At 41.9% G+C, this 24,515-nt stretch overlaps 1 protein-coding gene across 1 annotated transcript in view; it reads left to right on the forward strand.

Moving 5' to 3' along the window:
* The window catches only part of LOC112264013 (bMERB domain-containing protein 1), a 42,650-nt gene that overhangs the window by 6,093 nt on the left and 12,042 nt on the right, over positions 1–24,515 (forward strand). Inside the window, exons 2-3 of the mRNA XM_024440628.2 lie at positions 3,595–3,715; positions 18,531–18,604. Coding sequence (XP_024296396.1) covers positions 3,595–3,715; positions 18,531–18,604 — 195 coding nt within the window. The remainder of the gene's footprint in view (positions 1–3,594; positions 3,716–18,530; positions 18,605–24,515) is intronic.

The following is a 24,515-nucleotide window of genomic DNA, read 5'->3' on the forward strand; positions in this document are numbered from 1 at the left end:
GCCATCCAGGACCTTTATACCAGGTGGTGTCAGAGGAAAGCCTTAAAAATTGTCAAAGACTCCAGCCACCCCAGTCAGAGACTGTTCTCTCTGCTACCGCAAGCGTTACCGGAGCGCCAAGTCCAGGCCCAAGAGGCTTCTAAACAGCTTCTAACCCCAAGCCATAAGACTCCTGAACAGCCAATCAAATGGCTACCCAGACTATTTGCCACCCTCATACGCTGCTGCTACTCTCTGTTCTTATCTATGCATAGCCACTTTAATAACCCTACCTGCATGTACATAATTACCTCGGCACCGGTGCCTCCGCACAATGACACATTTGACTCTGAACCTGTAACACCTGTATATAGCCCCGCTATAGTTATTTACTGCTGCTCTTTAATCATTTGTTTTTCTTATCTCTTACTTTTTGACGGGTATTTGTAATGTAAGGTCTACCTATACCTGTTGTATTTGGCGCATGTGACAAATAAAATGTGATTTGATGCAAGTTCAATACGTAGCCGGATGTAGAAGGCTAATGTTAACGAGCCAACGTTTCCTATGAATAGAAGTTAGGCTAGCGAGCAAGCATTTTAGCCAGGTAGCATAGGACAACAAAAAATAAAGCATGTACTGCATGACAGAGTGATAGACCGTTTTGTCAACATGAAAGAGAGGAGGATGGCATTGGCTTTGCTCTACAAGTAGGGTGAGTCAACATGTTTCTCTACTTACCCGAATGTGCGCACACACAGAAATCAGAACCATGGACAGCCACATCGTATTTAGCTTATGTTGATTGGAGTAAATTGTTTTTGGTGTCTTTTAGGCGTCACTGTATTAGACTAAGCAGAGGTGATTTGATGATGTTGAAATTGTGCTGCAATAGTGGAGGCAGCTCCTGTTTTCTTTGTGACTTGCGGTAACTCTCTGTGGTTCTAAATCAATAGTTGTTTTGTGGTCCGAAAATGTCGGAAACATTAACTAGCTTGATCATTCTATAGGCCAGGTAACTGTCTGTTACTGCACATGCTATATATGTTGAATTATGGCTTTTTTTGTGGATGGGGGGACAGGGGGCTTGGCTTTTTACCCATTTTTCTCCCCAATTGGTAGTTACAGTCTTGTCTCATCACTACAACTCCCGTACGGACTCGGGAGAGGCGAAGGTCAAGAGTCGTGCGTCCTCCGAAACACAACCCAACCAAGCCACACTGCTTCTTGACACAATGCCCATTTAACCCGGAAGCCAGCCGCACCAATGTGTTGGAGAAGAAACCGTACACCTGGCAACCATGTAGGTGTGCACTGCTCCCGACCCGCCACAGGAGTCGCTAGTGCGCAATGGGACAAGGACATCCCTACCGGCCAAACCCTCTCCTAACCCGGACAACACTGAGCCAATTGTGCATCGCCCCATGGGTCTCCTGGACAGAGCCTGGACTCGAACCCAGAATCTCTAGTGGCACAGCTAGCACTGCAATGCAGTGCCTTAGACCACTGCACCACTTGGGAGGCCTTTCCCCAGTGATTTTCCTCACGCACCGCTAGTACTAGTTAGAATACACCTCTTCTCTTCCTTTCAGCTCCCTCAAAGGATGTTATATCTGATTCTGCACATCAAGCCCAGTCCAGCCTGCCATCCCTGGGGCTAACCTATGTGTGACGAGGTGAAAAGGATATCTCTCCTTATTTCTCTCTCTCTCGCGCTCTTCCCCTCTCCTTCTCTCTCAGCTTTATTGTCAATTGACTTCCAGACATAACACACATCTTGTATGTATTTGTCATTGCAAAGGGTATCAAAGTAGACCGTCTCCCTCTTCCTCCTGAGGGATGAGACTATCAGATTCTCTGTTCAGTCAGTGGTGGTGGTGTGAGGTTTCTCAATCCCCAGTCCAGCTGGTGTCTCAGTTAGTCGGGCTCAACACAGAGCAGCTCAACAGCGGGGGAGAGTTAGTTAGCAGAGCCGCTAGGGAACCAAGACACCAGCAGACGAGACTCAGAAGAGACTCGGAGAAAGAGAAGGCAGACTGACTGAACTGTTGAACCTCTGACTTCCTTTAGCTCAGCAAGCTAACACAGTATTTTGGCACGCAGGACACTCAGCAGCATACCTCAATACACCTTCATCAAGGAATTACTGATCTTTCTGACAGGTCTAGGATCAGTAAATAAAGTTAAATCCATGTATAATCTGTTTTTTTTCTGAGACTTGTAGGTGTAAATCTGCGAAAGAAATAGGTAGTTGTGGATGCAGTTGAATGTTTGATCAAGAAATACTGATCTGGGATCAGATGGTAAATACATGTATAATCCTCATTTGTGCAACTAGTAGGCATAAATCTGCGAAAACAATAGGGAGTCGGGGAGGTGGAAGCAGTGGAATGTTTGATTTCATGGCAGAGTGTTTGGCTCGATTGAAATTCTGCAGTGGGTCTGAAGCTGAAACGTTTTGAACTGGCTCCATCCCACACTAGTTGTTGGGACTTTGAGGGAAAACAAAGCTTGATGTTAACAGCTCGGGGCAGACAGACAAACGGGTTAGATATAGTGGCTGAGATGTGGCAAAGCTTATAATACATGATCTATGATCACAATGTGTAACAGCAGGTTAGATGGAATAGTGGTAAAGGATGGTAAACTACCCATAGTAATTACACTCTGGTTACCAAAGTGGTAAAAAGCCAAGTAAATGTTATAAAGCAACTTAAAGAAATGGCCTGGCAAGATGTGCACATTGATATACACATAAGTATTTATTGTAATGTCATTCTGTTAGGTATTTCCTTTTGCTGATGTCTGGCTTCCGCTGTAAAACCCCATAAGTAGCTGTTCATACTTGGATCTATTTTTCTTGGTGATTTATATTCTGCTCAAAGCCCACTGGGGGTGAGGGAGGTAGGACACAGAGGCAGACTCGCTCGTGCGCAAACTTTCTCTCTCGCTCGCTCGCTCTCACGCTCTCATTTACTCACTGTGAGCCAGAGCACTGTCTGCACCAGAGCACTCAGACAGTCAACTCTTTTCTCAAATGGTTCCCCAGAGTCTCTGTGGGTTCAGACCATCAACAGTAATTACAAGGAACTTCTTCTACCTCTACTTCTCAAACGCTGGGGAATTGCTAAAAAGTCTTTGTACTCAAAGGCTGAAAAGTTTTTACCTCTAACGTTTCTCATAACAATGACTGACGAAGAAGCCTCGAACTTGCTGCCAAAGCGTAGATTTTGTGACTTTTAATTAATTGTTTTCATCACAGCAAAAGCGTTAGGCCCTGGCTAGATTTCTTAAGAAGCATATCTCTCTGTTTTTCAGTTTTTGCTATGTGTGTATTTGATTAAGCCTGGAACAAACCCTAATTGAATTCCTTAGCCTGCATTGAACCAGACAAAATCAATGTTTTGCTTGGCAGCATACAAAGATGATGATCTGGTCCCAAGCTACCTTATCCATGATGCTACAGTAGGACATGTTGTGTCATACAGCCATCTTTATGCGTATGCCAGCTTTATCCTGTCACAATGTTGCTATGCCAACCCAAGTGTGTGTGTGTGTGTGTGTGTGTGTGTGTGTGTGTGTGTGTGTGTGTGTGTGTGTGTCTTCTCTGATCAGAAGAGGACATTGTCTCCATGGCAGACTCCACCATCACCATAGATGACATCGAGGGAGAGCTTTTCAAGATTGACAGGATTCGAGATGTGCTGGTCAGAAGAGAGTCAGAACTCAGATACATGTGAGTGTCTTGTATGTCAGTTATCTCTTTTTATTTATTTTATTTCACCTTTATTTAACCAGGTAGGCAAGTTGAGAACAAGTTCTCATTTACAATTGCGACCTCTAATCTGGATAGCTCTACTCTGGATATCTCTAATCTAGATAATTCTACTGTATTGTCACGTATTATTCTGAATAGCAGGGTGGTGTGCTTGTGTGTGTGTGTAACTAGTGTCCGATATGTATTTTTGGGCTCACCTGCCAAGGGGACTGGTAAAAAAGCATCTTTTTTCACCGGCCAAAATAATAAATTGCCTTTGTGGGTCAAATATACATTCATATAGCCACTGTGCTTCTACACCTGCATTACTTGCTGTTTGGGGTTTTAGGCTGGGTTTCTGTACAGCACTTTGAGATATCAGCTGATGTACGAAGGGCTATATAAATTGATTTGATTTGATTTCAGTACATTTCATTGGGATAAGGTATTATGTTGAATACAAACTTAAAGAAGAGGCCAGAGCAGAATTTGAAACAAAATTATTTTAATATATTGATCAACAGTTAATCAAATCAAGTGTATTTGTAGAGCACATTTAAAAACAACTGTAGTTGACCAAAAGTGCTGTCCAGAGTGCAAAAATGATACAATTATGAGAAGTGCAGTGGACATAGAACTGGTGTTCTCCTGATACAAAGGGGAAACACATCTACAAATCCTTTACTTTGAGTAGAAATACCCTGATAAAATACAGGTCAAATAGAGACTTATCAGATTGGTGGTTAATTTTGGCTGTGGCTCGATTTAATTTCCCAGCCTGAATACAACTGAAGAACTCTTGAACTCAAAATTCTACTGAAGTATTGGCTATTAAATGTACGTAAAGATCAAACATAAAAGTACATTTGAAGGTTTTGTAAACCTATCAGATGCTTAATCATTGTAATAAACTTAAACCTCCTCATCAGACTCCTCACTCTCTACCGCAATCAGCCTCTTTGCACAGTCCATGAAGTCTGGCCTCCTGCTCCTGACAGAGTCCTGGTGCCACAGAATCACAGCTTTTATCGGACCATACTCCCTGATCTCTGGAGAGGACAGCTGGACCATAAGGAAATCTGACAGTGTATCAGACTTTAGGTTGGACCGTCAATCGTTTTTCACCTGTTTCATGGTATTAAAACCTCTTTCACATTGATCTGTGGAGGCAGGGAAGGACAGGACCAGGTCAACCAATGCTAGCAAATCAGGGCAGGAATGCTGATGGCTGCTGTTGACACAGAACCAGGACATCTTCTGCAGGTACTGGGGCCCTTGGTACATTGGCACCTTCAGGGCAGTCCACTGGTCAGGGATCCTTTCACATGGATGCCAGAGGTCTCCAGGACAGTCCACTGGTCAGGGATCCTTTCAACATGGATGCCAGAGGTCTCCAGGACAGTCCACTGGTCAGGGATCCTTTCAACATGGATGCCAGAGGTCTCCAGGACAGTCCACTTGTCAGGGATCCTTTCCACATGGATGGCAGAGGTCTCCAGGACAGTCCACTGGTCAGGGATCCTTTCCACATGGATGCCAGAGGTCTCAGCAGGACAGTCCACTGGTCAGGGATCCTTTCCACATGGATGCCAGAGGTCTCCAGGACAGTCCACTGGTCAGGGATCCTTTCCTGTGGACATGGATGCCAGAGGTCTCAGGACAGTCCACTGGTCAGGGATCCTTTCAACATGGATGCCAGAGGTCTCAGGACAGTCCACTTGTCAGGGATCCTTTCCACATGGATGGCAGAGGTCTCCAGGACAGTCCACTGGTCAGGGATCCTTTCCACATGGATGCCAGAGGTCTCCAGGACAGTCCACTGGTCAGGGATCCTTTCCACATGGATGCCAGAGGTCTCCAGGACAGTCCACTGGTCAGGGATCCTTTCCACATGGATGCCAGAGGTCTCCAGGACAGTCCACTGGTCAGGGATCCTTTCCACATGGATGCCAGAGGTCTCCAGGACAGTCCACTGGTCAGGGATCCTTTCCACATGGATGCCAGAGGTCTCCAGGACAGTCCACTGGTCAGGGATCCTTTCAACATGGATGCCAGAGGTCTCCAGAACAGTCCACTGGTCCACCAGGGTTTCCAGTTCAATGTCTCCAAAATCTAGAATAATTGTATACATTACAACAAGCATTATGCAGTTTAAACTATAAAAATATAAAAACTAACCTGACTGCCCTGTAATAGAAAACAGAGTAACCTGCTGCTGCATGTCCTGACTCTGGCCAGTTGGTGAAGTTGACCAGCTTGGTGGCACACAGGACCCCTTTACTGGCGTCCTGGAACCTGTCAGTCATACTCGCCACTCGCCTGTCAAGCATTTTGTCCTGTGAGGTGACGAGCGTCTTGCTGTCACCTCTGGTCAGTGAAATTCCCTCATATCTGTTGGCCATTGTGGCCTTTCATCATGGGCCCTTCTCTGATGACAACAGGCTCATTTTACCATCCTTTCAGAATGTTCCTTTACAACACACCCTCTCATTGACATAATCCTTTCTCTTCATTCACTTAAGGGAAGTATATCTTATTGCAGCTTAAATAAACATACCTGGTTTTGTACTTCTTAAGTACAGCCTGTGTTGAGCACAAGGAACTGTGGGCTTCCGCTATGGCGATGGTGGACCTCTGCAGATAGGCGGACAGGATGCTCAAGTGTGTTAGTGTGTCATGCAGGAGGCCACAAAAGCGGATAACAACAGCCTCCCTCGCAGTAGTATTTCCTGGCCTTGGCCTGCTGGACACATCAGACATTTTGGGCATCAGCAGATTGAATCTGAAATGGATAAAGAACAAAGACATACAAATAGACAATTAATTGCCGTCCACAAAAAAAATGATATTAGATATGACACATTTTATCAGTGCATAAAGCATTGAAACATGATGTTACTAATTGTAACCGTGTTTGTTGTTATTACTGGACATTACATATTGATGATGACATTTGGAGTAATTAGCATAGCAATCTAGAGCCACTACCTGTTCCAGGTGCTGGACAAGCCCCTGGTAACCTCGCAGGAAGTGGTCCAGTGCACGCAATAGGTGTCCTACCCATCGGGTCCCGCCAATTCTGATGGGCGCCAGTGGTGTGTGCCCAAGAGCCTGGAAGCTGTTTACCAGGTTTGCCCTGTTCAGTGGACTGCTGTGGTAGAAGGTGTAGAGCCCACTGAGGAGGTCTTCTACTTTCTGAAACATCAAGTTGGACCGGATGGCATCAGAAAAGGTCAGTTCAAGGCGATGTGCCATACAGTGGATGCCGGTGATGTAGGCCCTGTCCCCCTTCAGCCTGCTGACCGCACCATTCTTGGCTCCGGTCATCACAGCAGCTCCATCTGTTCCAAGAGCGACCAACTTGCTCCCCCACTCCCTCCATGATGGCACTGATGGCGTTGCTTATGTGTGCCGGGTCTGTCTTCTCCACCTACTTGATGCCAACACACTTCGACTCGATCTTGCCCTTGTGACAGAATCTGACAAACTAACTCCTCGTCTTTCACAGAACTGTCTGTGGTGCCATCTGACATGATGGAGAGAGTTTTTCAGATTCTCTCTGATGTTGTTTCTCTCCACCTCTGCAGTATGGTGCCTAAACTCTTTGGCCTGCTTCTCATTTCTATATGTTGAGCGAACAGCAAACTGCAAAAATCAAACATCAAATGAATTCAGTTTTAACATATAGATAGCTCTGAATCCATGATATGGCAGTGGTTGAAAAGCAATTTTCTGTCCATTCAAAAATAAGTTTTCTGAACAACAGGTTATGGTCAATAATATCAAATTCTGCACTGAAGTCTAAAAGTACAGCTCCCACAATATTATTATTATTAATTTATTTCAACCAATCATCTATCATAACACAAGGCGAGACCCAGATGCAGACACAGGAGGCAGATGGTTGGGGTCTTACAATATTTATTCATCCAATAGGGGAAGGCAAGAGAATGGGTGTGTACAGGCAAAAAGGTCAAAACCAGTTCAGAGTCCAAAAGGTACCGAAGGGCAGGCAGAATGAAAGTCAGGCCAGGCAGGATGATCAGGCAGGCGGGAAAGAAGTCCAGAGTCACGCAGGGGTCAAAACCAGGAGGACTACCACAAAGAGAATAGAAAAAAAGAGTATGGGAAAAACACGCTGGTTGACTTGACTAACATACCAGACGAACTGGCATAGAGAGACAGGAAACAGGGATAAATACATTGGGGGAAACAAGCCACACCTGGAGGGGGGTGAGACAATAACGAGGACAGGTGAATCTGATCAGGGTGTGACATCAGTCATTTGTGTCAGTGCAGTACATGTTGAGTGCCCTTCTCTATAAGTATGCTGAAAGTATGTTGTCAGTTTACAGAGAAATAGCATTGTATTTGGTCAAACACCATTTTTTCTAACAGTTTGCTAAGAGCTGGCAACAAGCAGATAGGTCTGCTTTTAGAACCAGTAAAGGCCGCTTTACCACTCATGGGTAGCCGACTGACTTTGGCTTCCCTCCAGGCCTGAGGACAAACACTTCCCTCTGTACTCAGATTAAATATATGACAGATAGGAGTGGCTATAGTGTCAGCTACCATCCTCAGTAGTTGTCAGTGCCAGGATGTTTGTCATTATTGATCAATAACAATCATTTTTGCACCTTGCCTGCACTAACTAAAAAGAAATATGACAATGCTTTTCTTTCATTATATGTTTTTTTTATGCATGAATACAATGGCTCACTGTTCGTTGTTGGCATTTCTTGTCTAAGTTTGCCCACTTTGCTAATGACGTAATCATTCAAATAATTGGCACATCAAATGGTTTTGTGATGAATAAGCCATCTGATTCAATGAAAGACGGAGATGAATTTGTCTTTCTCCCCATAAATTCATTTAAAGTACTCCAATTATTTTTCCATCATTCTTTATATCATTGATTTTGGCTTCATAATACTTTTTCTTCTTCTTTTTGTTGAGTTTAGTCACATCAATTCTCAATTTGCAGTAAGTCAGTCAATCAGATGTGCAGCCAGACTTATTAGCCACTCCTTTTGCCCCATCTCTTTCAACCATACAGTGCCTTGCATTACAACCTGTAATTTAAATAGATTTTTATTTGGATTTCATGTAATAGACATACACAAAATAGTCCAAATTGGTGAAGTGAAATGAAAAAAAGCAAGCGGCAAAATTGAGACCAAGGAGCTCTCCAAACAGGCCAGGGACAAAGTTGTGGAGAAGTACAGATCAGGGATGGGTTATAAAAAAACTATCTGAAACTTTGAACATCCCACAGAGCACCATTAAATCCATTGTTAAAAAATGGAAAGAATATGGCACCACAACAATCCTGCCAAGAGAGGTCCACCCACCAAAACTCATGGTCCAGGCAAGGAAGGCATTAATCAGAGAGGCCGCAAAGAGAATCAAAGAAAACCCGGAAGGAGCTGCAAAGCTTCACAGCGGAGATTGGAGTATCTGTCCATAGGACCACTTTAAGCCGTACACTCCACAGAGCTGGCCTTTATGGAAGAGTGGCCAGAAAAGAAAATATTGCTTAAAGAAAAAAATAAGCAAACATGTTTGTTGTTCCCCAAAGGGCATGTGGGAGACTCCCCAAACATATGGAAGAAGGTACTCTGGTCAGATGAGACTCAAATGTAGCTTTTTGGCCATCAAGGAAAACACTATGTCTGGCTCAAACCCAACACCTCTCATCACCCCGAGAACACCATTGTCACGAGAATTTTCAATCCCAATGATAATAACTAACAAACAATAGCTTTGACCAATCCCAGAGGTTTGTAAGACCCTGGGTTTAATAATAATTAGGCAAAGACTCAGCTTATGCAAAAGGCTCGTACAGTTTATTCACGAGAATGTTCTGAAGTCCATAATACAAAACCATCCATTTTATAACTCACTCCCTACTTACGCACATACCTCCACACAAACAGTAGATATCCTAAGCACATACATACACACGAACAGTAGGTGAGTTGTATCCACTGTTTATCACTACCAAGCCGACAGTTCAATTCCCCCGAGATTAGAGGAACCTTGAAAGGACTCCTTGTCCTATTGTAAGTTTCTCAGAGTTCTAGTATGGGGAGGTCATACACAGTTGAATTGTTCTTGGTATCTTCTTAGTCACACACACACACACATTTCTCTCCCTCCCATGTCTCTACCAAACCTTATTGGACTTATGTTTAGTACTTTAATTATTCATTATACATGCTACATAAACTAATAATCACTAATAGTTACATTTCAGGGTGGAATTCTTTAATCATTACCTTTAAGCATATAAATTCCCTTATCAACCATCCCCACAGTGAAGCATGGTGGTGGCAGCATAATGCAGTGGGGATGTTATTCCATTGGCAGGGACTGGGAAACTGGTCGGAATTGAAGGAATGATGGATGGCGCTAAATACAGGGAAATCCTTGATGGAAACCTGTTTCAGTCTTCCAGAGATTTGAGACTGGTACGGAGGTTCACCTTCCAGCAGGACAATTACACGAAGCATACTTCTAAAGCAACACTTGAGTGGTTTAAAAGGAAACATTTAAATGCCATGAAATGGCCTAGTCAAAGTCCAGACCTCAATCCAATAGAGAATCTGTGGTATGACTTAAAGATAGCTGTACATCAGCAGGAAAAGATTGCTGTACACCAACAGGAACCCATCCAATTTGAAGAAGCTGGAGCAGTTTTGCCTTGAAGAATGGGCAAAAATCCCAGTGGCTAGATGTGCCAAGCTTATAGAGACATATCCAAAGAGACTTGCAGCTGTAATTGCTGCAAAAGTTGGCTCTACAAAGTATTGACTTTGGGGGGTTGAATAGTTATGCACGCTCATGTTTTCAGTTTTTTTGTCTTCATTTTTGTTTGTTTCACAATAAAAATATGTTGCATCCTCAAAGTGGTAGGCATGCTGTGTAAATCAAATGATACAACCCCCACCAAAAAATATATATATTTTAATTCCAGGTTGTAAGGCAGGCAACAAAATAGGAAAAATGCCAAGAGGGGTGAATACTTTCGCAGGCCACTGTACAGTTTTTAAATTCCTCATCAATCCCATGGATCCTAAACAGATCTAACAGTCAGTTTCTTAATAGGTGCATTTTTATCAATAATTGGAAGAAGCAATTTCATAAATTCATCACATTTTAAACCCAGCTTTTGGAACTTTGGCTTTCCTGGCTATAGCCACTATATTGTGATCAACGCATCCAATGGGTATGGATACAGCTTTAGAACAAGGTTCTACAGTATTAGTAAAAATGTGATCAATACATGTGAATGATCTTGTTCCACTAGTGTTTGTAAACAACCTGGTAGGTTGATTAATAACCTGAACCATTTACAGACACTGGTTACAGCTAGACGCTTCCTGTTGAGCGGACTTTTTGATGAAAACCAGTCAATATTCAGGTCTCCAAGGAAGTATATCTCTATGTTTACATCACATACACTATCAGGCATTTCACACAAATTATTTAGAAACTAAGTGTTAGCACTTGGTGGCCTATAGCAACAACCCTAAATAATAAACTTTAGATGTGGCAGGTGAACCTGCAATCACAGCACTTCAGTGACACTTGACATGAGATCATCTTGACATGAGATCTTCTCTAAGCATTACAGGGATATGGCTTTGAATATATATATAGAGACCGAGCGAGAGAGAGAGACAGAGAGTAGAAGTTGGAAGTTTACATACACCTTAGCCAAATACATTTAAACTCACTTTTTCACAATTCCTGACATTTAATCTCAGTAAAAACTCCCTGTCTTAGGTCACTTAGGATCACCACTTTATTTTAAGAATGTGAAATGTCAGAATAATAGTAGAGAGAATTACTTATTTCAGCTTTTATTTCCTTCATCGAATTCCCAGTGAGTCAGAAGTTTACATACACTCAATTAGTATTTGGTAGCATTGCCTTTAAATTGTTTAACTTGGGTCAAATGTTTTGGGTAGCCACAATACGTTGGGTGAATTTTGGCCCATTCCTCCTGACAGAGCTGGTGTAACTGAGTCATTTTTGTAGACCTCCTTGCTCGCACAAGCTTTTTCAGTTCTGCACACAAATCTTCTATAGGATTGCGGTGAGGGCTTTGTGATGGCCACTCCAATACCTTGACTTAGTTGTCCTTAAGCCATTTTGCTACAACTTTGGATGTATGCTTGGGGTAATTGTCCATTCGGAAGACACATTTGCGACCACGCTTTAACTTCTTGACTGACGTCTTTAGATGTTGTTTCTATATATCCACATAATATTCTTTCCTTATGATGCCCTCCATTTTGTGAAGTGCACCAGTCCCTCCTGCAGCAAAGCACCCCCACAACATGATTCTGCCACCCCCGTGCTCCACGGTTGGGATGGTGTTCTTCGGCTTGCAAGCATCCCCTTTTTCCCTCCAAACATAACAATGGTCATTATGGCCAAACAGTTTCATTAGACCAGAGGACATGTCTGCAAAAAGTCCCCATGTGCAGTTGCAAACCGTAGTCCGTTTTTTTATGGCGGTTTTGGAGCAGTGGCTTCTTCCTTGCTGAGCGGCCTTTCAGGTTATGTCGATATAGGACTAGTTTTACTGTGGATATTGATACTTTTGTACCTGTTTTCTACAGCATCTTCACAAGGTCCTTTGCTGTTGTTCTGGGATTGATTTTCACTTTTCACACCAAAGTATGTCCATCTCTAGGAGACAGAATGCGTCTCCTTCCTGAGTGGTATGACGGCTGCATGTTCCCATGGTGTTTATACTTGCGTACTATTGTTTGTACAGATGAATGTGGTACCTTCAGGCGTTTGGAAATTGCTTCCAAGGATGAACCAGACTTGTGGAGGTCTACAATTTGTTTTCTGAGGTCTTGGCTGATTCCTTTTGATTTTCCCATGATGTCAAGCAAAGAGGCACAGATTTTTAAGGTAGGCCTTGAAATACATCCACAGGTACACCTCCAACTGACTCAAATTATGTCAATTAGCCTATGCCAAGCTTCTAAAGCCATGACATAATTTTCTGGAATTTTCCAAGCTGTTTAAAGGCACAGTCAACTAAGTGTATGTAAACTTTTGACCCACTGGAAGTGTGATACAGTGAATTATAAGTGAAATAATCTGTCTGTAAACAGTTGTTGGAAAAATTACTTGTGTCATGCATGAAGTAGATGTTAACAAACTATAGTTTTGGCAAGTCAGTTAGGACAAGACATTTGTGGAGTGATTGAAAAATGAGTTTTAATGACTCCAACCTAAGTATATGCAAACTTCCAACTTCAACTGTATATATCAGCTACCCAATATATATATAAAACAACACCTCCCCCATAAGCATTTCTGTCTATTCTATAGATGTTATATCCTTGTATTGCTATTGCTGTATCATCAAAATACTTATTTAAGTGAGTTTCAGAAATGGCTAATATATGAATGTTATCTGATGTTATCAAGTGATTGATTTCATGAACATTATTTCTAAGGCTACCTATATTAATATGGGATATTTTCAGCCCTTTCCTGTGTAGCTTCTCAGAGAAAGACATAACATGGAGAATAACAAACAAAGCAAGAGAACAAAAAAGAAAACATTCATCAGTCCATTAACCAGTTGGTGTGTGTAAGTGTGTGTGTGTGTGTGTGCTGCGGGGTTGAAGATATGAACCCATAGGCTTGGCTCTCTCATCCCTTCTAGGCTTTTGGGTCAGGGTTAAGCTCAACACAGGGACACATCTGTGTGTGCGTGAATGCATGCTCACAGTTATGTACACTGTTAGAAGAGACAGGGTGATCCAATAGAGAGGAATGAAAGGAGGAATCCAGGAATGTCTATACTCGGGCATGATTACACTACATATTTACTGGTGCTACACCATCATAACCCTATAGAATGCACTATAGTGACATCTCCTCCCTTCCTTACTGTGACACAGAGACAGGGAATGAGCTGTGATTCATTTAGAGCCAAGAATTTGAAACACAGTAATCTAATCAGACTTTAATTAGAATAGCTGAGCATATAAAGTGCAAGTAGTTAGTGTAACGATCCCTGTATTTTGCCAATTCAGGAATATGGGTAGCATCCGTGATCAAATGAAGTTTATAGAAAACCCATTCAACTCACCACTCATAACATTGATAACAAAGATAAGAAGCAAAGCTGCTTCAACAATTTCATTATAATTGAATAGAAGGGAATATAATCTGTTTAAGTAGAATACGGTGGTTCCCTTCGGGCCATACATCATCTGTATTCTGCACCTTGCCCACCGCAGGTCCCTATTCATCCCGTCTGACAGGTAGAGAGGTAGTGGAGGTAGAGAGGTGAGGCTCTCAGTTAGCTGACAGTGATGGATGTCTGTAGGCTCAGCTACCCAACTCAGCCTTTCCTTTTACTCAATACATTTCAAGCTTAATTGCCTCCACCATATACATTCCTCCTACAGAGAACCATTCACTTCTGGTGTTGGGCCTAGACTGTAGCACTCAATACTTCAATAGGATACGTGATAATTAACACTATTTCAAGTTTAGGAGTCAGAACCCCGAATCCATCACCAGAGGGCTACAGTTGGCCTACGGACAGGGGGAACCGTAAGAACAGTGCCCTGCCATTCTCTTTATTGTCTTAGATAAAGAATAGAGTAGCATGGGTTCAAACTACAGTATAAACTGTAAAAGTCAAGGTTCAGCTTCATCTAGGCAACCTGTAAACCAACAATGAACTATTTACTGCATTTAATGCAGCAATAAATAATATATGCCGTTCTTATAAAAAGAGGAAGGGATGCAGTCAGTCTCTCTTCAGCTCATCTTTATAACCATTGAATCCAAATCAACTTACAACGGTGAGTGAATGTATAAACCTTAGGGCAGTGTCCCTCTTAGCTGTAGTGACAAACAACTTTCCCTGTAATCCTCCCTATTGATAATGCTACTAAACTGACCCTCTCCCTCAGTAGCTAGTGATGTCCCTTCTTACTGATGTCATTAGGCTGACCTCTCACTCAGTTGCTAGTGAGGTCACTAGGCTGGGTACTGGGACCTCGGAAATCTCTGACTTCCGACATCAGTGCGTTCAAGACAACCAGGAACTCTGAAAAAAACGAGATCCGACTTGGATCCATCTTTCTAGAACTCCCACTTTCTGGCCTGAAGATCACGGACGTCATGATTTGACCTTGTTTTTTTCAGCATTCCCAGTTGTCTTGAAAGCACCATTATTCAGTAGCTAGTGCTGTCCCTTCTTAATGATGGCACTGGGCTGACCCCTCACTCAGTAGCCATGTCCACAACATTCTAATTATAGCACTGCCACTGAGCCCTGAATTAACAATGATGTAGCTTACTAATGATGATACTGTAGCTGACCCTCTCACTCAGCAGTGATGTTCTGCTCTATCTACACTACAGAATGAATCATGTTCTGCTCTACAGTACGTCACTACACTGACCTATGAGTCATCACTGATGTTCCTCAGAAGGGAAATGTGTCATGTGGCAGGAGACCAGAACTAACCCATGGTCTGATGTCTCATCCTCCTAGTCATGGATGATGTACCCTGTCTGTTTGACACCACTCTCCAGCATCTAGAGCTGCCTTTTTTAAAGTAGGGGTCGCGACCCACGGGACCTGTTAATGGTGGGTTGCGACGTGTCAGTGTACATTTATAATTGTTTGATTAATTACTGGAATTGATTTGGCCAAGTGTACGTGCGCTCTCTGTTCAATGCGCTTTCTGCTTAATTTTAGCAGCGGCCTCTGCTCAGTTTGGCTGCTGCACGAGTGTGAGAGGGAGATGCCCGTGTGCTTTGCGGTTTACCGGATCTTGTTTTCTGTAGTTTTCTTGAAGATCACTTCACGACACACGATGCAGCGCTGTCGTTCAGGCAGCTGATGATGCGCTGTCGTTGAGGCAGCAGATGACACGCTGTTAGCTACTGACTTTAAAAAAAATGTATTATTTAAATTTTGTTTATTTTATTGTCAATCAATCTTTTTTTAAATAATTTTTTATTAACAACAAATCAATACATAAAGCACATGAGGGAACACAAGCATACATAGATAACAAACAATGGACAATCGAGCTAGGGGGTACAATATCACATTACAATTACACAAGGACCTTAAGGGACATACATATACTTACAATTCTAACAGCTTTTTTGTTAGTAGAGCATTTAACCGTCTTAAAATACAGTTCAATTTCTTTTTGTAGGGTACGAAAATGTGGTTTTCTGTTTGGAAATTTACATTTGTGTATATGAAATTTGGCCAAAAGAATTATGAAATTAATTACATAAAAATGTTTCCGCTTATTTCTATTGTATGTAAAGAATCCAAACAGTACATCTCTCCACAATAGTGTAAAATCTTCATAAATGTGTTCAATTATAAACCTACTGATGTCTCAGCTACTGACTTGTCATTCCCACTCGCCATCATTCACCACTGTCATCAAACGGACTCATGCTAGCCACAAGTTCTGACTGAGCTCAATCGTCATGAAATGGACTCATGCTAGCCACAAGTTCTGACTGAGCTCAATTGTCATGAAACGCATATACAGCGATGAGTTTCTCTCTCTTTCATACAAACTTATAACAAGGAGCCCCCACAATGTGTTTTGTGTGTGGAAGTGCTTAGTAATGAGACTCGCATAACAAACAAATTAACAAAACGACACGTCCTGACCAAACATCCACAACATGAACGTAAAACCCAGGGAGTTCTTTCAGAACAGAGCAGAATGCTTCAGGAAACAGTGCTTCGACAGTGGAAAAGTGATGTGAAGTCAGCTAGCAAGGCATTGTTGTCATTTTATAACAGGCGATAAGCAGTAATAAGGGAGTACTAACTAACGTTAACTCTCATAGTAGTAGATGTGAGTTTCTCTTTCCCCTGGCCTTGTACACAGCTAATAGCTAAGAGTCGCCAAAGCAAGCTAGCTACTGATAGTGCAACCCTAAGTAACAGTACAGATGAAGATTAAAAATGATCAGGCCTACTGTGCATTTTACTGTAGAAATTATTGTTGAAACCTAGTCTAGGTTGGAACTGTTGCTGTTAAAATTTTGAAAGTTTGGTCTCCTGGCTGGCTGAGAAAGCAGTAGATGTTCTGGTCCCGTTTGGCAACACATACCTATGTGAGTCAGGGTTCTCAACTCTTAAAATTAAATTTAAAAAACAAGTAGAGAAACACACTCAATGCTGAGCATGACCTTAGGGTTGCACTGTCAAAAACTGAGCCCAGAATAGAGACTTGTTGAAAACTTCAACCAGCCACACACCTCTCATTAGGACTGTGTGTGTGTGTGTGTGTTGTGTGTGTGTGTGTGTGTGTGTGTGTGTGTGTGTGTGTGTGTGTGTGTGTGTGTGTGTGTGTGTGTGTGTGTGTGTGTGTGTGTGTGTGTGTGTGTGTGTGTGTGTGTGTGTTTGTTTGTTTTCTGGTCTACATCTATGTGATGTGATCAATCAGTTTATTCCAGTTCAGAATGAAAATAATTGATTGTATCAGCAACTGTTCCAATCTAGACAGATATGTACAAGTGTTTTTAATGGGGAAACATAAACATGAATGGCAATTTATATGGGTACTTCATTTCATTGTCATTTGTTTTTCTCTGTATTGCATTTGTTTTAGGCATAAGGGCAATTAAATGTACAGATATTTACATATAGTTGCATGTTTTCATCAGCTTGTGTCCCAGAAAAACACAGAATTTCTCATTTGGGTCCCAGGCTGAAAAAGTTGAACCACATGGAGCAGAGCGCCTAGTCCTACTCCCTGTATTGCACTGTATTGCAATGCTTGGAAAGTGTGACATGGAGGGAGGGAGGTAATCCTTTCCTCATTCATTGGAGAAGAAAGGTTTTGGCACAGGCACCGTGTAAGGTTCTGGGTGTAGCTGGTGTAGAGGAGTCAGGCGCAGGACAGCAGAGATGAGTAACACAATGAACTTTACTCAAAATATCCAAATACATGAAGTAATACCAAGCCCACAAACATCGGACCAAACTTACAATAAAACAATCGCTCACAAAACCCATGGGGAAAACAGAGGGTTAAATAATGAACATGTAATTGGGAAATTGAAACCAGGCGTGTAAAACAAAGACAAAACAAATGGAAAATGAAAAGTGGATCGGCAATGGCTAGAAGGCCGGTGACGTCGAACTCCGCCCGAACAAGAAGAGGGACCGACTTCGGCGGAAGTCGTGACACACTGTAAGGAAGCCCGACACTGTTTTTAATAATTGGATCTTGTTTTTAGCCTTTGATGACACTGTTTCGAATCTGAAATATCTAATAAGTCAGGCATTCTGTTTAAAGCTGTTGCCCACTGCAGGTTCATCTTGTCTGACAGGTAGAAAGGTAGAGGAGGTGAGGCTCTCAGTTAGCTGACAGAAATGGATGTCTGTAGGCTCTGTGATGCTGTGATACTGGGTTAACGGTATCGAAAATGTATACACTCACTATTGTAAGTCGCTCTGGATAAGAGCTTCTGCTAAATGACAAGAAAAAATAAGAAATACATGTACACTTAGATTGGACCATTTGCTGAATAGCCTAGTGGTTAGTGCATTGGACTAGTAACCGAAAGCTTGCAAGATCGAATCCCTGAGCTGACAAGGTAAAAAATCTGTCGTTCTGCCCCTGACCCACTGTTTCTAGGCCGTTATTGAAAATGAGAATTTGTTCTTAACTGACTTGCCTAGTTAAATAAAAGGTCAAATACATTTTGAATAAGGCAGGGTTTTTAAATAATTCAATGTTTATGTCTTTAGGATGGATGACATTCAGCTGTGTAAGGAAATCACTCGCCTCAAGAAGGAGCTCCAGAAACTGGTGTCCGTACCAGGTATAATCTATGTTTACATTGTGTGCCCAACTATTATTTATTTATTATTATTATTTATTTATTTATATTGTTTTCTTCGCTTCAGTTAGGGCAATGAGTATGAGAATAGTGTTTTCTAGACATACTGTAAAACTTGCCGTCAATGGCAGTAAAGATTGCCTCTGATTGGACAGACAATCTCTTCCTGACCTCTGTCCAACACCACACCCTCTACAGGTTCAGAGTACACAGAATCAAGAAGTGGCGTTGTGCCATAAGCATAAACACTTCTCGACAAACGATACCTATCTTTCATAGTCAGCTGGGACCATGTGGGGCCTTTCTCACGCAGGGTAAATTCATTTTTGCTTAATGGAACTGACATTGTCTTTGTATCCTGTGATATGTGTAAATTGTTGTGTATTTTCTGATTTCAGATTTTTCATGGGTTGTAAGTGCTGTAAAATAATTGGTAACACTTTACTGTAGGTGTTCTTATGCATGCATTCATAAAGCCTTATAACAGTTATATTAAGGCCAGAGGGGGTGTGATATATGGCCAATATACCATGGCTAAGGGCTGTTCTTCTGCACGACGCAACGTGTGGTATATTGGCCACATATCACAAACCCCAGAGGTTCCTTATTGCTATTATAAACTGGTAACTAACATAATTAGAGCAGTAAAAATACATGTTTTGTCATACCCATGGTTTTCAGCCAATCATCATTCATGGCTCGAACCACCCAGTTTAATATGTCTGATATACCACGGCTTTCAGCCAATCATCAACCAGGGTCCAAACTACCCAGTTTATAAAACACATTATAACATTTGTAATAAGCTGTCATAACTAGGTTTAATGAATCATGATTCACTGCATATGATGTTATAAAAACGGATATAATTGGTTTTAAAAATGACTGTTCATCCTGTCATATATTGAGTTTGTTCTACCACTGATTTAACCCCTGTTGACAGTGTATATATTTTTGGTAGATATTAGGGAAACATTGTTTAAAGAATGGTTTGAGTTTGTCACTTCTGTCATGATAATGTATACAGTATCTCTTCACAGGACTCTGTTATTATATACAAATTATACAGCTATTACATTTTGTGCATGGTGAAGGGACTACTGACCTCACTTAATCATTATTTGGTAAAACTTTACTGTAGGTGTCCTTATGCATGCATACACAAAGCCCTTGTAACTTTTGTCATAAGTTGTTGTAATTAGTTAAGAGTCACTGCATGAGATGTTATACAACTGATTATAATGGGTTCTGAAAATGACTGTTCATCCTGTTGTCATGTGCTCTGTCAACGTTTAATAACAACTACTATTTTACAGTCTGTGTGACAACTTATGTCATATGTTATTACATGCTGCATAAGAGTCTGCATACCAGATGTTTTAACAGGATGTAATGTAATTTACTAATCTCTGTGTCACATTATTACACTGAACGGAATGATGGTTGTCATAACCATGTCATATGCCCATATAGAGTGTGCACAGACACCTTAGTAAAGTGACATTAATTTTAGGTGTTATAAAAGTTATGAATCTGCTTATACCATGTGATGAGTTGAGAGTATCACACAATGTTACCATTCAAAGGATCTCCAAGAAATATAGACAAATGGGAGCACAGATGTACTTAGGATTTTTTAAATAAAAAAACGACACTTAACGTCAACAACTTGCCAAAAAAACACACGTTTGAAACGAAACGGAAGCAAATATAATTTTACAACAAAAATTTAAATTGCTGGGGTACATTTTTACATTTACATAATTTAGCATACACTCTTATACAGATTGACTTACAGTAGGGACTGCATTCATTTCCTACTTTTTTTAATCCGGCCCCTGGGCCCAGATTCACAAAACCCTCTTAAGAAGAAATGTCTTCTTTACTGCCATTTTTCCTTATTTATAGACTTATGAAGAAAGTTAAGCAAAGTTCATATTCCTCAAAAAGGTTATTGGAAATGTTATTGTGTTATTTCTTGTGTTTCTCCTTAAGCCAAAGGTTAAGAAGAAATTAGATTCTTGAACATAAAGCTCTTGGATTTGTTCTTGGAAATGTTCTTATTTCCCATATAGCTAAGCCCTTGTCTTAAACTCAGGGCAGTGAGAAAATAAGCTAATGATAGCAGTATTTATTATTTTAAACTCAAGAACAGGTTTTAGAACAGTAATCTCAGTACGAAATATGCTAACATGATTGTTTGCTAGCTACAAGAGTAATTCCTTATTTTGCAGAACATCCCACAATATATTATTTCACATACTTTCACGTATCCAATGAAATGTTATTGACAGCTCTTGTGCCAGCGAGATCATACCCCAACCAGAAGCCATGGATTACAGGCAACATTCGCACTGAGCTAAAGGGTAGAGCTGCCGCTTTCAAGGTGCGGGACTCTAACTCGGAAGCTTACAAGAAATCCTACTATGCCCTGTGAAGAACCATCAAACAGGCAAAGCGTCAATACAGGGCTAAGATTGAATCATACTACACCGCTCCGACGCTCGTCTTATGTGGTAGGCTTGCAAACTATTTGATAGGAATTTTATGAATAATGACTAAACAATATCTACATTTAAATAGAACTATAACTAATTAAACTATACCCTGTTTTATTATATCTGATTAATAATGTTAATTCATAAGGAAGAGATTATGTAGCATGAACAAGGAGTAATTAAACATAATAAACACCATTCCAACTTAGTTGGAGAGGAATGGGTTGTATGTGTTTGGAGTAAGCAGAGAGGGTCATTAACCTATGGTTGAACCGACTCAACATTAACTCTGGGGCGTTTAGATAAGGCAGCAAGAGTCGACCTAGGTTTTCCATTATCTGGAACTGTCTGCTAAATAGTGATAGATGATGGTGAGACTTCAGAGGTTAATCTTGATATAGTGGGTGTCTGGAGTGCGCTAGTGGGTTGGAATAAACTTTTGAACCTGCTTTGTTTTGGTCGAGAGGAGGAGATTCATTCTATAACCAATGACGTCATATTTTGTATATAAACTTGTAAGGGATTTCCTCCTCTTCTTCCGAAGAGGAGAGGCGAAACGGATCAGAGGACCAATATGCGGCGTGGTAAGTGTCCATAGTTCTTTTAATATGTAAACTTACACATGAACAACTGATACAACAAAACAAGAAACGTGTGAAACCCTAAACAGCCCTATCTGGTGCAAAACACAAAGACAGGAACAATCACCCACAAACACACAGTGACACCCAGGCTACCTAAGTATGATTCTCAATCAGAGACAACTAATGACACCTGCCTCTGATTGAGAACCATACTAGGCCGAAACATAGAAAACCCCAAATCATAGAAAATCAAACATAGACTGCCCACCCAACTCACGCCCTGACCATACTAACTAAATACAGAACACAGGAAATAAAGGTCAGAACGTGACAAAACTGTTGTTCGTGGTTCAATGGGAGCGCTCTCACGAGAATAAATGCTGATTCTGAGACTGGTCTCTGTCTATTTTATGCAAATAAGGCTCATACAAATTCTTAGAAAGAGACAGAGTGATTGAACAATAGACACATATAGGAATTATTAAATTATTAAATTCTGTTGACACTATTACAGAATACAAAGGGAAGCACAGCCACGAGCTGCCCAGTGACACTGAATCTACCAGATGAGCTGAATCACTTCTATGCTCGCTTTGAGGCAAGCAACACTGAGGCATGCATGAGAGCATCAGCTGTTTCGGACAACTGTGTGATCACGCTCTCCGTAGCCGACATGAGTAAGACCTTTAAACAGGTCAACATCCACAAGGCTGCGGGACCAGACGGTTTACCAGGACGTGTGCTCCGGGCATGTGCTGACCTACTGGCAGGTGTCTTCACTGACATTTTCAACATGTCCCTGATTGAGTCTGTAATACCAACATGTTTCAAGCAGACCACCATACTCCCTGTGCCCAAGAACATAAAGGCAACCTGCCTAAATGACTACAGACACGTAGCACTCACGTCCGTAGCCATGAAGTTCTTTGAAAGGTTGGTAATGGCTCACATCAACACCATTATCCCAGAAACCCTAGACCAACTCCAATTTCCATACCGCCCAAACAGATCCACAGATGATGCCATCTCTATTGCACTCCACACTGCCCTTTCCCACCTGGACAAAAGGAACACTTATGTGAGAATGCTATTCGTTGACTACAGCTCAGCGTTCAACACCATAGTACCCTCAAAGCTCATCACTAAGCTAAAGAACCTGGGACTAAACACCTCCCTCTGCAACTGGATCCTGGACTTCCTGACGGGCCGCCCCCAGGTGGTGAGGGTAGGTAGCAACACATCTGCCACGCTGATCCTCAACACTGGGGCTCCACAGGGGTGCGTGCTCAGTCCCCTCCTGTACTCCCTGTTCACCCACGACTGCATGGCCAGGCACGACTCCAACACCATCAATAAGTTTGCAGACGACACAACAGTGGTAGGCCTGATCACCGACAACGACAAGACAGCCTATAGGGAGGAAGTCAGAGACCTGGCCAGGTGGTGCCAGAATAACAACCTATCCCTCAACGTAACCAAGACTAAGGAGATGATTGTGGACTACAGGAAAAGGAGGACTGAGCACGCCCCATTCTCATCGAAGGTGCTGTAGTGGAGCAGGTTGAGAGCTTCAAGTTCCTTGGTGTCCACATCAACAACAAACTAGAATGGTCCAAACACACCAAGACAGTCGTGAAGAGGGCACAACAAAGCCTATTCCCCCTCAGGAAACTAAAAAGATTTGGTATGGGTCCTGAGATCCTCAAAAGGTTCTACAGCTGCAACATCGAGAGCACTGGTTGCATCACTGCCTGGTACGGCAATTGCTCGGCCTCTGACCGCTGGGCACTACAGACGGTAGTGCGTTCGGCCCAGTACATCACTGGGGCTAAACTGCCTGCCATCCAGGACCTCTACACCAGGCGGTGTCAGAGGAAGGCCCTAAAAATTGTCAACGACCCCAGCCACCCCAGTCATAGACTGTTCTCTCTACTACCGCATGGCAAGCGGTACCAGAGTGCCAAGTCTAGGACAAAAAGGCTTCTCAACAGTTTTTACCCCCAAGCCATAAGACTCCTGAACAGGTGATCAAATGGCTACCCGGACTATTTTCATTGTATCCAGACTCCCCTTTTACGCTGCTGCTACTCTCTGTTTATCATATATTCATAGTCACTTTAACTATACATTCATGTACATACTAAGTTTGTGAAAATGTGAAATTAATGTAGGAGAATGTAACACATTAGATCTGGTAAAAGATAATACAAAAAAAAAGTGCTCTATTTTTTTATCCATCATCTTGAAATGCAAGAGAAAGACCATAATATAATATTGCTGTTTAGGCACAATTTAGATGTGCGTGTAAAGATTCAGATTGATCCAGTGAAGCATTGCAATGCTGGACAATATTATGCCCAAATGTGCCGAATTGGTCAATTGATACATTTTCAAGTAGATAACTATAGAGAACATACAAAAATGATATGGTAACATAACATTTAAGTTTACACACTCCCAGGAATGTCATACACGATGGATCATTAGCTTATACACTAACTTTCACACATCTAGATGGCCGGGCGGGGTGGGTGTGGAGCCAGAGACAGCAGGGGTTCAAACTGTAGAACCCAGTTCCTACGTTTTAATATAAAAATTGATTTTATCAAACAAACCTATGCTACATTTTATCTCTAGGACCCTCACATGCTGACCAGACCGGACACATCGCGTGCGCGAGCATCACTAAATAAATTTAGAAATCCATGTTAGTCAATTATTGCAACCACACTGCTCGCGCGCGCCAATGAGCGTCTGCGGCGCCAAGGGCTAAGATAGAAGTTGTTCCTATTTCTGACGCAGATCGCTCTG

The sequence above is a fragment of the Oncorhynchus tshawytscha genome, linkage group LG02 (genome assembly GCF_018296145.1).
Source record: "Oncorhynchus tshawytscha isolate Ot180627B linkage group LG02, Otsh_v2.0, whole genome shotgun sequence".
Taxonomy (NCBI): Eukaryota; Metazoa; Chordata; class Actinopteri; order Salmoniformes; family Salmonidae; genus Oncorhynchus; species Oncorhynchus tshawytscha.